Source organism: Haplochromis burtoni, unplaced genomic scaffold (assembly GCF_018398535.1).
Source record: "Haplochromis burtoni strain Fernald_Lab_line unplaced genomic scaffold, NCSU_Asbu1 Contig_117, whole genome shotgun sequence".
Lineage (NCBI taxonomy): Eukaryota > Metazoa > Chordata > Actinopteri > Cichliformes > Cichlidae > Haplochromis > Haplochromis burtoni.
This window is the reverse complement of record NW_024582478.1, coordinates 1,867,410-1,881,590: the sequence shown is the minus strand read 5'-3', so window position 1 is coordinate 1,881,590 and position 14,181 is coordinate 1,867,410. Positions and strand designations below refer to the sequence as shown.

Here is a 14,181-nt window from a genome sequence, read left to right as displayed (position 1 = left end):
CTCACCTGTCTTTCTGTCTCCTTTCACTTTTTAAAGGTTGCCATGTTAGAAAAAATATTTTGCCCTGCCGTGCTGTTTATTGATGTGGCAAATGAATGGTTTATGAAAATATATCTAAATCTGTCATCAGTGATCAGTAATGATCATGTCTCACCTCTCCTCTGTCTTAATTTCAGGTTTTCACCATGTGTTGTAGATGTTTAGGAGGTTAACTCGACCAACAGTCTACTTTCAGGTACTGTTTAGAACACCAGAACAGGGAGGATGGTGTAGGTTTACGTTTATTAGACTGATACATATATACCAACAAGACAGCATCCATCACTGTGACAACAGCGTTTGTTTTCATTCAAAGGCTTTATGGCTTTTCCTGTAATACCTGGTGGGCCGGTCTCTAGTCAAAATGCCCGGGACGATTTTTTGTCCCAGTCCAGCCCTGGTTATTAGTGTGAGTAGGACGGAGCTCAAGAGCAGAATACGACACAAAAGGAAGGAAAGGTGGCAAAAGCAATGGGAGGAGGAGAGGAAAGGGCGATGGTTGTTCAACAACCAAAGTGGGGGAAATGAGAAGTACAGGACAAAACAGGAGAGAGGAGACGATTATCTCGACTGAGATTCGGACACACTGGCTTAAATAGCACATTATTTTTAATAGGTAAACACTGTACAGGGGAGTGTGACTGCAGTAGGGAACAGGAAACAATACAACATGTTTTATTGCATTGTCAGAAGTATGAAAGGAGACAACTGATCAAAAAGCTGGACGATATGAAAGTGGAGTTGGACTTGTTTGATTTATTCCGCATGAGCTCTATAAGTGAAAGCTATCAGGCTGTATTTTGGTTTTTAAGGCAGACCCATTTGTTCGGGAGAATTTGAATATTTTATTTTATTTTTGTCATTTCGGTCCACACTCCACACCAGTGGCGGCGGTAATGCACCATTTTGCTGTTTGCCAACCGCCAATAAACCTATACAGAAGAAGAAATACAACCGGAAATCGTTTACAAACACGAAGTTTTTGTTTTGGTGCCATTTACACCCTACAGCTGTAGAAATTAGTTTAACTTGTAGTCTACTAACTTTTTCTATATCTATACACCGTCATGCCTTTTGGCCTTCGAAATGCCCCTGCCACATTCCAACGCCTTATGCACATTGTCTTAGGTGGTGTCACAAACTGTGAAGTGTACTTAGACGACATTGTAGCCTATTCGGAGACTTGGTCAGATCACCTTGGAACACTCACGGAGATTTTTGAAAGATTAAAAGAGGCATCCCTTACCCTAAATCTTGCCAAATGTGACTTTGGTAAGGCCACTGTGACTTATCTAGGGAAGCAGGTGGGTCAGGGACAGGTGCGCCCCCTGCTGGCTAAAATCCAGGCTATCCTAGATTTCCCTGTGCCTCGCACTAGACGTGAGCTTCGCCGGTACCTTGGTATGGCCGGCTATTATCGTGGCTTCTGTAAGAATTTTGCAGATGTAGTTGCACCTCTCACTAGTCTCACAAGTGTGTCAAAACCATTCGTATGGTCCCCCACATGCCAGAATGCTTTTGAGTCTGCCAAAGCTCTCCTCTGCAGCACACCAGTACTTGCCGCCCCTGTTTTCACACATCCGTTTAAACTTGAGGTGGATGCCAGTGCCAACGGTGCAGGTGCGGTGCTGTTGCAGGAGGATGGGCAGGGTGTTGATCACCCGATTGGTTATTTTTCAAAAAAATTCAACTCCCACCAACAGAAATACAGCACCATTGAAAAGGAAGCTCTCTCTCTTTTGCTTGCTCTACAGCATTTCGAGGTCTATGTCGGTTCCAGTTCAGCACCTGTCATTGTGTACACAGACCACAACCCCCTCGTGTTTTTGACCCGAATGCAAAATTCTAACCAAAGGCTCATGAGATGGTCCCTCTTAGTACAGGATTTCAATCTGGAGATCCATCACAAAAAAGGGACAGAGAATGTACTGGCAGATGCGCTGTCACGTGGTTTTCGAAACCCCTAAGCGCCAAACATCTTTAGGGGAGATGTTTGGTCTTGGGAAGGGGGGTGTTATGGCCCGTCCATAATCTGTTTTGGTGGCTGTTGTTGTCTGTGCCTTTAAGTCTTTGCAGGTCCCGGAGTGGATGAGCTGACGGCTGCTGATTGGTCCCCTGGCCATGTGATCTTCATTCAAATCCCTCACCAGCAGTTGTCCCGGGGCAGCCACTGACAGCAGCAGCAGACCTGACCCTGGCCTCCAAAACCTGAGACTTTTGTGCCTGTGACTTTGTGCGACTTTTCGGAGTTTTGTATATAGTGTGTACATTAGTTTTCATTGTAAATAGCCCATTGTAAATAGCACTGCAACAGAAGGGGTGAGCTGCCTTATTGTTTTTCCTTGCACTGTTTTCTCCTGTTTATTTCAGTTAGGGAGTTAGGTAGTGATGGGCAGATGAAGCCCCATGAAGCACTGAAGCTTTTCATCCAATTGGTTCACCCCAACGCGAAGCTTCATGAAGCTTCATTTGCTCTAGTAGGACACCTACTGGACGTAAAAATAATAGCTGGCATGAATTTGAAGAGTGTGGCCTTTTGCACACAGCCTGTAAATGTCAACAACAAAAGGAGTGTGTAAAACATGTATATTGTAGTGATGGCAGTATACTGTGTATATTTATACTGGCAGTATGGAAAATGATTATTTGGAAATGCTTAAAATGGAAATGATCATTTACTGTGAGGTGAGGTGTGGTTGGGGTGTGGACAGTAGTTGTGCTTTTGTAACGTTGAGGTATGGACAGCTACACACTGAGGCTTTGAGCCTCAGTCCTGCCTGTTCACATTTTATTCTGTAAAAACTAAATTTTCACTGCTTTTATGACCTTTTTAGTGGGGAGAACATAGCTAGGATTTAATGATTTAACAAATCTTTTGAATCCTTTGTCCTCCACAATGCTAAATGGCTGGGAGTCCTCAATCACCATGGTAACCAGGTCTTCATCTATTTGAGATTGTTCTCCTGAGGAAAGACAATAAAGACAAAGCACAAATATAAATATCACACACGTAACTTATAACAGCTGTATAATATTGTTATATCATTTAGTAACATTACTGCATGCTATATTATCATTGCATTTGATGGCTCACCTGGTCTTGCTCCACAATCGGTGTCCCCTTATTCTCATGCAAAGCTCTGTAGTGCCTAAGCATGGATGAGGTGTTGTTGTTATATCCCAGCTCCCTGGCACATAGCAAACACTTCACCTTGTACAAAAGTCAAGACAGCTCAACATAAATTGTATTGCACCATCAGTATCATGAAAATACATCTTCTGTAGAAATTTACATACCTTGTTGGGAGGAATAAGATCAAAATGTTCCCACACAGGGGAGGACATCCTCCTCTTCTTAGCTGGCTCCATTCTCTCCTGACTTTCTCTCCTCACTCTCATAAACCTCCAAACGGTCTCCAAACTCTCACTAACCGCAACTCTCCATCAAACACCCACATTTTTGAATGAAGTCTGAGGGGTTTATATCGCTGTCATACTCGCGGCAAAGTTCGAACCACTTCATGAACCAGTCACGTGGTACAGCCGGGCAGCGAGGCTTCGGACGTCATCATTTTCAGCTCCTCCCATAAATGAAGCAAGCCTCGATACGCGCTTCGCGGAAACGCCCCCTCCATTACTCGACACACGCTCCGAAGCCTCGATACAGAACGTCACATCACTAGAGTTAGGTGTAGCGCTTGTCTTTTGTTTGATGTTTGATTTCACATAGGGTTTTAGATAACACCTCCTCCTGACTTAGCTTGTTTTGTTTGTTATTTTGGCCTTTGTTCACCCCGGAGTTTCATTTTTGCAGTGTAGAAAAATAAACCACGATTCACTGAGAAATCGGTTTCCTTGTGTATGGTTTTGGGGACCAGGGCGGGGCAATTCTTTCAAACTTGTGTTGCGTTCCTGTACCCCTAGACGGGGGCGTAACAGGATGGCTTATCGGGAGTTCCGAAATCATCCACAGTCACTTTGACTTATATTCAGCCTGATAGCTAAGGCGGAGGATAGCTTCTGTAGCCATAAGCGCTAAAGTTAAGAGACCTGTCGGACAGTGAATCTTTTAAAGATGTTGTCAGCATCAGAGTGTTTGTGGTTGTGTCTCGCCGCTCTGATACTATCTGCATCAGCTGAAGGTGAACCAGGTAAGGATGCCAATGCTAATTTTTAGTTTACGGATATAAGTTCGTAGTCAGACCCAGCATTCATACTACTTAGCTACCTTAGCATAAGTTAGCTAAGTAGTATGAATGCTGGGTCAGACTACATGCTTTCATGTCTTACTGAACTACTTGTGCAAATATATTTGTATATATTTTAAACTTTACATTTTTATATAAGTGGCTTTCTTATACTTGTGTCACTAAAAACTCAACCTTAAAGGACACATTTTGCTTAAAAAAGAGTTAAAGCCTCGCTAAACATCATCATCATCCAGTTTTAGTTAATTAGTAAAGTTAACTAAGATAAAAAGCCGCCTGCACTGTCAGATGCATTTGGAAGGTTGACCTAAAGTCTTTCAACTCTACTTTCACTACCTCTCCTCCTTGCACCTTCACTGTTCACACCTGTCTTCATCTCATTCAGGTGTATTCTGTGTGGTGTAGCTTCTAAACCGGCTAAGAAATATTTTAAAGAGAGGAGTCCTTTCTAAGCCTCCTTACTTAGGTTATAACAACATAACGAATCACCTTCACACATGCAACAGGTTGCATTTACAGCTGAAAGCGACTTTGACTGTAGTGAGATCAGAAAAGAGAGAGTGATGCAAAACAGTAATGCAGTCGTATTACGGCATTTTTATACCTGAAAGTTCTGAAATCATCTTCACTGTAAAGTTCTTATGAAACACTTTTCAGGAGTGCAACGGCAAGTCAGTAATTCTATTTTTATCTAAACCTGTAGAAAAGGACGGTGAAATGTTTCTGTAAATGGAAGAAAAATTGAACAAATGTTCAACTACTCTGAAAGTAAGCTTGAAATAGATCTGGTCTCATTGTTGTCTTGTGGAGAACTTTCTTGGCTAACATTTGCTTAAATGTACTTTAGTATAATTATTTTAAAAAATAATAGCCAGCAGCCAGGCTATTGTTTAACATACATGTAACCTGTTTTTACAGAGCAATGGAACCCCATTGCTCACTATCCCCATTTGGTCCCCATTATGATTAAAAAATGTTTTGTCCTTCAGGTTCACGGATCAAAGTGGTTGTACTAGAAGGAAGTGACGCCATCCTGCCTTGCTCACTCAGCACCAAGGAGAACATTGAACAAGATCTGTTTAACTGGAGGAAAGTTGATCCAAATAAACAGGAGGTGTTCAGGTATGATGGAGGCAATCATTACTATAACGGCCTCTCAGGTCAAGACGAGCACTTCAGAGGACGGGTGTCACATTTTCCACTAGAGCTGCAGTTTGGTAACGCCTCCATCATCATCAAAAATACCGTGGTGACTGACAGTGGAAACTACACCTGTGATATACGTCTGCAACAAAAACAAACATTCAGCACTGAACTTGTTGTTTGTGAGTATTTTAGTTTTAATGCATCTTGAAAAAAAACCTTCTCTAAAAACTCATATTTTAATTTTTTTTAAATGTTGATGTTGTTTTGTCCACACTCAGTTGTACAGTATGTGGAAAAACACAATACAAATTCACTCCTTATACACTAACATTTGCTTAAATGTACTTTTATTAAACAGTGTGTGCAAACGCAGCAACAATTTCATTACAAATTCAAATTTGCATGCAGACTTAGATTACATGTGAGATGGAAATAAAGGCTAACAGTGCAAAAAGGGTCTCTGCTTTAGGATCATAAATTCAAGTCAATCAAACAGTCAATGATTAAGTTTGGATCAAGAATCTACTTTTAATCATGAGGCTCTGGAGCTAAAAATCAGCCCCAGCGAGGGAGGTGAGTTGCTTGAATAAAGCGATATCGATTCATTAAATCCTGAATTGACTTTTAAATATAAATATATTTTGCCAGAAACGTCAGAATTTCAGGTTAAAGCTCACAAAAGTATTTCTAAAACCACCAAATAGCAAATGAGAGCAGGTAAACGGATTCTGCACAAAGAAGTAAACGCAGAGCGGACCCGACGCATCAGAATCAGCTTTCTCACCCGACAGCACGGACACGCCGTCAGGGCTGAAAGCCGACAGCTCGCTGATTCTGATGTGTCGGGTCCGTGCAGTGGTTACGTCTTTTTTGCGCTCGATTCTGAGCTGCAGAGTTTGTCTCTCTCCAACCAAAATTCACTGAACCAGCAGCAAAAGAAGATCCAAACTACGATTCACATTTGATAAATGTCTTATTTTGCTGTTTTGTTTCCACCACAATAACATCCCACTTCATGCACAGCTCGCGCTCTCTGTGTACTTCAAGAACAGTTTTCCATCTCAAATCTCTGTTTTCTGCATTATTCATTTGCTTATTACCCACCAGTCTGTTTGCAGCGCTGTCGGAGGCGGTCTTTTTTTCTTTTTCTTAAATGTCCTTGGACGACAAAGCCTAATTTCTGCTGTTCAATACTGATGAAACTTATGCTTTTCAAAATTATGCAAAATTGCAGAATATTTTTATGGTTATCTAATAAATTATCAGAATTATAATATTTCTGACTGTCTGAGGCAAAATTGAATCGAATCGAATGGATTATAGAAATCAGTTCTGATACTCAGCCCTAGTGAGCAGCCCAGGCCCGACAGAGTGGATGTAGCTGTGGGTAATAAGAAAAGATGAAAAGAACTATTGATAACGTTTTTATTAAGTTAAGGCCTGATCCGTCTGAAATTCATAGCCAGTGCTCTGAGACGGAGCCATCAATCTTTGAATGCTGAAAAAGCAGCAGTGTATCCAGAAAAGACATTATATGCTGCGATACATGCACTGCCCAAGTGTCCCCTCTCCCCACTGCCTTTCAGCAGCAGGCAGCAGCAAACAGGTCGTCAGAGGAGCCGAGATGATGATTAAGTTTAACATTGTCTACAATATTGTCAAAGAGTGCCAAAGCACTTTAAGCACAAGCACTTTTTCAGTAACTTATCTTTCTTGCAGAACTGTGCTCCGAATAAAGAACTTTGTGTTGACAAGATTGTTAGTTAATCGTTTACAAAGTAATACTGTCCTATGGACAGCAATTTCCCCCAAAAAAAGTGAGCATGTAAAACAGCGGTTTTAAGCAATGCGGTTGAAAAATGTGGGTGTGCCTAACTTTTGTGCTGGTGTACCTAAGAAAAAAAAGTTACAATGCAACCGTGGCAAAAAGTTAGTCTAGAGCCCTGTGTAAAACGCTGCACTCAGGTTCCCTGGCTGTGTGTGGATTTCAACTTACAACTACAAATTTTGACCCGATTTTTCTTGATTGGTCAATGTCATGTCAATCACAAATATATCTATCCAATCAGAGAACAGATGGGTTTGGCTGTTGGAGAGGTGCTTTACTGAGCTTCGGGTCCTGGGAGGGTAATACAGTTTGAAGCTGGAGGATGTCTATGTAAATATCCCATAGGGGCCATACAAGCGAGGTTCCTTAACTTTCAGTAGCTGTTGAAAGGATAAAGTTGTGGTATATCAGTGGTTAGAAATAGCATTATTTAGGGCTGTGCGATATGACCAAAATCTCATATCCCGCTATAAGAATTCTATCGTCCGATAACGATATAAATCACAAAAATGTAACATTTTCTGTAAATTCTGTGAATCTCGACTTGTGTGAAGTGTTTCCAGCTGCGCGTCATGTAGCTGGAGTCGAGTGTTTTAACCGATGCATGAAACGATACATTTTTAGACATAAGTTGTAACGGCCGCCGTTTTCTTTGTATTTATTACACTGCGTGCTGCGGGGAAAAGCCTGCTCTAACGTTTGAGTCTAAGGTTTATTTTTTAGCACCTGGCGGCTCTTTTTTACTTCTCATCCGTAAACAATCTGCTCTTTCACGTGATTCAGTTTATTTTGAAAAGTCTCAACAGGATCCTGAGCTTTATTGTGAAAAGTTTATGTGGAACATAAATAAGTGGACACGCGATGGTGTTACCGTCGTTGTTACTAACGACAACGCATAAAAACAGGCGCTTGTCCCTCCGTAGTGTGGTTACATAAAATATAAGAGAAAGAGAGAACTTTAAGAAATGAATACAGCCACTACAGTGACCATCAGAACCATGAAAAAATATCGCCGTAAACAGTTTATTTTGCGACACCACGAAACAAACGATAGCGTAAAATGAAACGACAGACGTTTTTATATCGTCATCTGATATATATCGTCATCTGATATATATCGTTATATCAAACAGCCCTAATGCTGCGGGCAGCACGGTGGCACAGTGGTTAGCACTGTTGCCGCACAGCAAGAAGGTCCTGAGTTCAATTCCACCATCAGGCCGGGGTCTTTCTGTGAGGAGTTTGCATGTTCTCCCCGTGTTTGCGTGGGTTCTCTCCGGGTACTCCGGCTTCCTCCCACTGTCCAAAGACATGCACTTAGTGGGGATAGGTTAATTGGTTAATCCAAATTGCCCATAGGTGTGAATGTGCGAGTGAATGTGAGTGCGAATGGTTGTCTGTCTCTGTGTGTTGGCCCTGCGACAGACTGGCGACCTGTCCAGGGTGTACCCCGCCTCTCGCCCTATGACAGCTGGGATAGGCTCCAGCGCCCCCCGCGACCCTGAAAGGATAAGCGGACGCGAATGGATGGATGGATGGATATATATATATATATATATATATATGTAGGTCTACCTTACAATATATATATATATATATATATTAGTAGGGTCTACCTTACAAATATTATATATATATATAATATATATTGTAAGGTAGACCCTACAATATATATATATATATATATATATAGTAAGGTAGACCCTACATATATATATATATATATATATATATATATATATATATATATATATATATATATATATATATAATATATATAATTTAATAAATAAGTAGTACTTACACTAATCATTAATTCCAATTATATGATCATATATATTGTAGTTGTATACTCATATAAATATGTATATGTATACTTATATAAATATATATATATATATATATATATATAAAAAATAATATAATATATTGTAGGGTCTACCTTACAATATAAAGCGCCTTGAAGCAACTGTTGTTGTGATTTGGCGCTGTATAATTAAATAACTATATAATTAAAATTGAATTGAAATCATTACTCACCAGTAATATCTCCAAAGCGATCTCTGATCACTGGCTCTCCAAGACAACAATAGGCACATGACATAAATATTTTGTACTAGTAAATCAAATGTGTATTTGTATTTCAATCAGGTGAAAGCAAGAAAAATCAGGTCAAAATTTGTACTTGTAAGTTGAGAGTCACACACAGCCAGGAAACCAGAGCTTTTACACGTAGTATTTTTCTTTGTATCTGTAACCAGACCTTAACAAAAAACAAATCTTTTTTACTCACACAAAAATTCTCATCTGAAAAGACTGATCAAGTGATTGACACAGCCTTACTGTGTTCACAGGTGCAGCTCCGAAGCCACTCATTCATGTCCTGAAAATCACAGAGGACGAGGCGTGGCTGAAGTGTGAGGTCAGAGGAGCTTTTCCAAAGCCTAAAGTAGAGTGGAGGGACGGGGATGGAAACATCCTTCCTGCTGAGGAGCCACAGGTGTCACACACAGGAGAGCACTATAACATCACCCTCCTCACCACGGTGACCAGGACAAACAGCAGCCTCTTCCTCTGTGTAGCCACGCAGGAGGAACTCAAACATGAGACTAAGCATGAGCTCTACGTCGCTTTCTGTGGTAAGATTTGTTTTTTGGCATTTTGTAGAACAAATACCTGTAGTTGTTGTTTCTGACAGAACGCTTGGAAGAACCTACTTTCTAAGTAACTTGTAGGTTTGTCTACGTGGGAGAACTTTTACTGAACCACAGCAAATATTTATTTGATGTTCCTTTTTTAACATCAGAGTTGATAAGGGCTTTGTTTTGACCCTTTTGGAATTTTAAATATTGTGTGACTCTGTTAAATGAAAACCTTAATGTGCTTATTCCTCAAATATTGAATTATTCGCTGTGTGGGATTAAAAAGGAAAAACACACACATGACTGCATTTACCTAGAACTGCCGAGGACGACGTTTTGACCCCATAGAAATTAATGCTTGGTTGCCTAGCAACATTATTGTTTACAGACATTGAAGGCTGCTATAATGTGAGCCAGAGCTCTCTATATGAGATTGATAAATGAAGATATATGGGACTGTAGTTAAATAAAAGATGAATAATTACTGTCAAGCTGAGGATGAGATTTGAGCAGAGCCAGAGCAGGAACGCTGGGACTGAATGTGCGAAGAACGGGTGGCTTGGTGGCTTTGCAGAGCATGCAGCTGAACTGAACAGAGTCCAGAGTGTGGAGAGCTAATCTGAGCTAATAAAGAGTGAAATCAAGAGCAGAATACAGGTTTTCAGGCCTGAGCTGAGGAGGTGAAGCTGCAGACTTAGACTTGTTTGTCAAACCTTAACCAGTGCAGGGGCCTCCCTACACCCTGGACTCCCCGGTCTGCGTTGTGTGATCTTGTGATTGATTGGGGTGCACTGTAGAGAGACCAGTCGGACACAGGCGTTCAATTTGTGGCTCGGACTGCCGCACCATTTATTTAGACACTGGGGCATAAACCACTCCAACTCTGCTACTGCTGGCCCTTGCAAAGGAATCGCAGTAAACACTGAGCCAAGATGGCGGCCACGCGAACAAGAAACTTACAACTGCGATGTCGTAGTTGTAAGTGAATTATTAAAAACTAATTCAACTAAAACTTCAAGCTAATTTTAAAGCTGTGCTTTTCCTCCATATTTGCTACGAAATTCAGTGGAATCTATGTGAATTTTATTTTTGGTTCGTACATCATTACATGAAAGTCATGAATTGATTTTGAATGTCATTGGAATACCAACCAGAATTCTTGTTCCTCCAGACCAGCTCTATGGCCATTTGAGACGCAGATTACATCAGTAATTTACAACTCCACAACTTTTTTTTTAGTGCAAAAAATACCCCATCAAACAAGCAGCTGTTTTTTATTTTATGTGCATTAAAGTTATATAAAAATGTAACAGTGCAAATGCAAATTCCTCGCTGACAGTTTAACCAAAAGGCGTTTCCAGTGGAAACTCAGCATAACCATGTATAATATCTACAAAACTTAAAAAGAGGTTATACACACACACAATGCGGTAATATTATGTTGAAGCACAGTACGTATCACTCCGCGAGGCTCCGCCTACGACAATCCATCAAGCGGTGCGGCTTCGTAGCTCAGCAAAGTCGTACTAAAAAATTTTGACAGATTTTTGAGCGCCGTGTAGCACATCAAATCGTTTTGGTAATATCGGTAATAATGACGGCCCACTAGCATACTCTACCAAAAATAGTGTTTTGTTGTGTATCTGACGGACGACAGCTAAACCAGTTCCACACCAGTGAAGCTGCAGCATTTTTACAAACCAATTCTGGTTCATCCGTTTCATTCAACGATCCGCGTTCGCCCTTCTCATTCTCCGTCGCTGCCATGCTTTTTCCTCCATGTGCGTATGAAAACAAAGGCACTGCACATGCGCGTTTTACCCATATTCTATCGCGATATTTCATTTTATTATCATTGCCCAACATTACAGTGAATGGTATGATTTGGTCCAATCCTATCATGGGGCGTAGATGATCACAAGAAAGGGATGAAACTAAACAGGAGGAGCTTGTTAATGATCTGAAGGTAGCTGGAAAACAGTCACAGTCACCAACAACACCACTGGTAACACACTGGACTGCAATGGACTGAAATCTTGCAACTACACGACTGTCTTAAGTTTGCCACTGAAAATATAAGTGAGTCAGAGAAGGCTCGGGCGAAAGTGCTGAGGTGTGATAAAACCAAAATCTAGCTTTTCTGCCGTGTTTGGAGGAAGAGAAATGCTGAGAATGGCCGAAAGAACACCATCCCCACAGTCAAACACAGAGGTGAAAACATTCATCTTTGGGGGCTTTTTTTTTTTTTTTTTTTTTTTTGCGAAGGGTACAGGATGACTTCACCATGGGGCCAGTAGAGGGGACCAGGTACCCCAAACCTCTCTTCTTCAGCAAGAACATCGAAGATGAGTAGTAGATGGATGACAATGTCCCAAAACGTATCACCAAGACAACAAAAAAGTAGATAAAGAAAAGGAAAATTAAGATTGTGGAGTGACCTGGCCAGTCTTCAGACATCAATTCTTTAGATAATCTGAGGAGGGAGCTCAAGCATGGAGATGCTACGTGAAAGTGAAGAAACCTGAAGGATTTAGAGTTTTTGTAAAAAGCAGCGGGCCAAAATACCTCCTGAGATGTGTGCAAACGTGATGACAAACCATGAGAAATGTCTTATTATTGTGCTTGCTAGCAAAGGTTTCTCCACCATGTAGTAAGTCATGTGTTGCATAAAATGAAACAACCATAAAGTTTAGACGCTGTTTATTTCTGAGCAAACTTACAAACTCAACAGGGGATTTACCTCACATGCTGTACATGCTGTGACATTGCATAAGCTCATTGAAAATATGCTGTGTTTCAGTGCTAAGTCAAAGCTAAAGGCAGGTTCACAAAATATCAGTGTGTATGAGACAGATTGATCAAAAGATCAATTTGTCAGATGAGAATCTCCAGTGTTTGGTTGTGTTCATTGGATTTAAAGTTTCAAAGCTTTTAGGAGCGTTTCTTTTGAGGTTTATTCAGTTAATTATATGATTTAAATACATTCTCTGCATCACACAAGGTTTTTGTGATGTCTTTCAGGCACATGTGGACAAGTTATCACTGGATGGCTGGGTGGATGGTTCATTGGAATACTAAGTTTTGCTTTAGTTCTGGCTGTGCTTGTGGCTACAGGGACCATCAAAATTCCCTCAGGTAAGTTAAAGTAATTATTTAATAATATGCTGTGTAAAGCGACCAATATGTTAAATATATTAATGAATTGTAACATTAATATTGTATTATTAATTGTATTATTACGAGGGCAATCCCAAAAGTAAGGTCTCCTATTGTTTTAGAAATACAAACAACCATTTATTTTCCATAATATTTACATAATTTGAAGGGTTGACGAATTATTTATTTTTCTACATAATCACCATTTCAGTCAATGCATTTTTGTAGACGCTGTGGCAGTTTTAGAATGCCCATGTCATACCAGCTCGCTGTCATGTCCTTCATGAAGCTTTGAACCTCATCTTTCACCTCTTCGTCAGAGCAGAATCGCCTTCCGGGCAAATGTTCTTGGGGAATTTGGGGAGCAGGTGGTTGTTACTGGGTGCCAAGTCCGGGCTATAGGGTGGGTGATGAGGTTCCAACTAAAGTTTTGCAGGACAGCGACGGCTTGACAGGCAACTTGTGGACAAGCGTTGTCATGGAAAATGCTTACGACAACGCTTGAACCGGAGAAGACATTCCTCTTCTCCGGTTCTGTATTGCCCTTCTGAGTTTTTTTCAGTATTTCACAGTATCTGTCAGCATCTATTCTGGTCCCAGCAGGCAGAAAGTCGACCAAGAATACCCCCCTTTCGGTCCCAAAACACAGGTGCCATGACTTTGTCAGCGGACTGTGTTTGTTCGAATTTTCACGGCTTGGGCGAAGAGGTATGCCACCACTTGTATGATTGTTGTATGGTCTCAGGTGCAAAGTGGAACCCCTGATTTTGTCACCAATGACAATTGAGTCCAAGAAGATGTCCTTTTCATTTGAACAGCAGCGAAGAAATTCACGGGAAGAATCAACTCATTGCCATGGTCTTCTGTCAGCCTTCGTGGTACCCGTGTTGCACACACCTTCCGATATTGCAACTTGTCTGTTAAAATCCTGTGGATGGAGTGAGCATCCAGAGTAATCCGCCGATCTTTTCCTCAACCTTCATGACTCTTGGGGAATTGATGGTCTCCCACTCCTTCGTACTGAAATTCATGCCAAACAACCGGCTGTAAGCTCTCCACACCACCACAGCAAACTGGAAGCTGGTTCCACAGAAGAGGGGCCTGAAAACTGAAGGCTCTGCCTCCCATTCTACTTTTAAATACTCTAGGAACAACAAGTAGG

The 14,181-nt window shown here is 41.0% G+C and overlaps 1 protein-coding gene across 1 annotated transcript; it reads left to right on the top strand.

Moving 5' to 3' along the window:
- The first annotated feature begins 376 nt into the window (after nucleotides 1-376).
- On the top strand, nucleotides 377-14,175 carry LOC102296193 (butyrophilin-like protein 2). Its single transcript, XM_042223676.1, has 5 exons — nucleotides 377-1,094; nucleotides 3,976-4,190; nucleotides 5,237-5,572; nucleotides 9,576-9,860; nucleotides 12,885-14,175. Exons 2-5 carry the CDS (start codon nucleotides 4,115-4,117, stop codon nucleotides 13,010-13,012), a joined length of 825 nt encoding a protein of 274 aa, XP_042079610.1. The 5' UTR covers nucleotides 377-1,094; nucleotides 3,976-4,114; the 3' UTR covers nucleotides 13,013-14,175.
- The last annotated feature ends 6 nt before the right edge of the window (nucleotides 14,176-14,181 follow it).

Excerpts from the sequence above, each read along its gene's own strand:
- LOC102296193 (XM_042223676.1), top strand. The coding sequence starts at position 4,115 with ATGTTGTCAGCATCAGAGTGTTTGTGGTTGTGTCTCGCCGCTCTGATA. Across the intron at positions 4,191-5,236 it reads ATCAGCTGAAGGTGAACCAG|GTTCACGGATCAAAGTGGTT; the intron begins GTAAGGATGCCA and ends TTTGTCCTTCAG. Across the intron at positions 9,861-12,884 it reads GCTCTACGTCGCTTTCTGTG|GCACATGTGGACAAGTTATC; the intron begins GTAAGATTTGTT and ends GATGTCTTTCAG.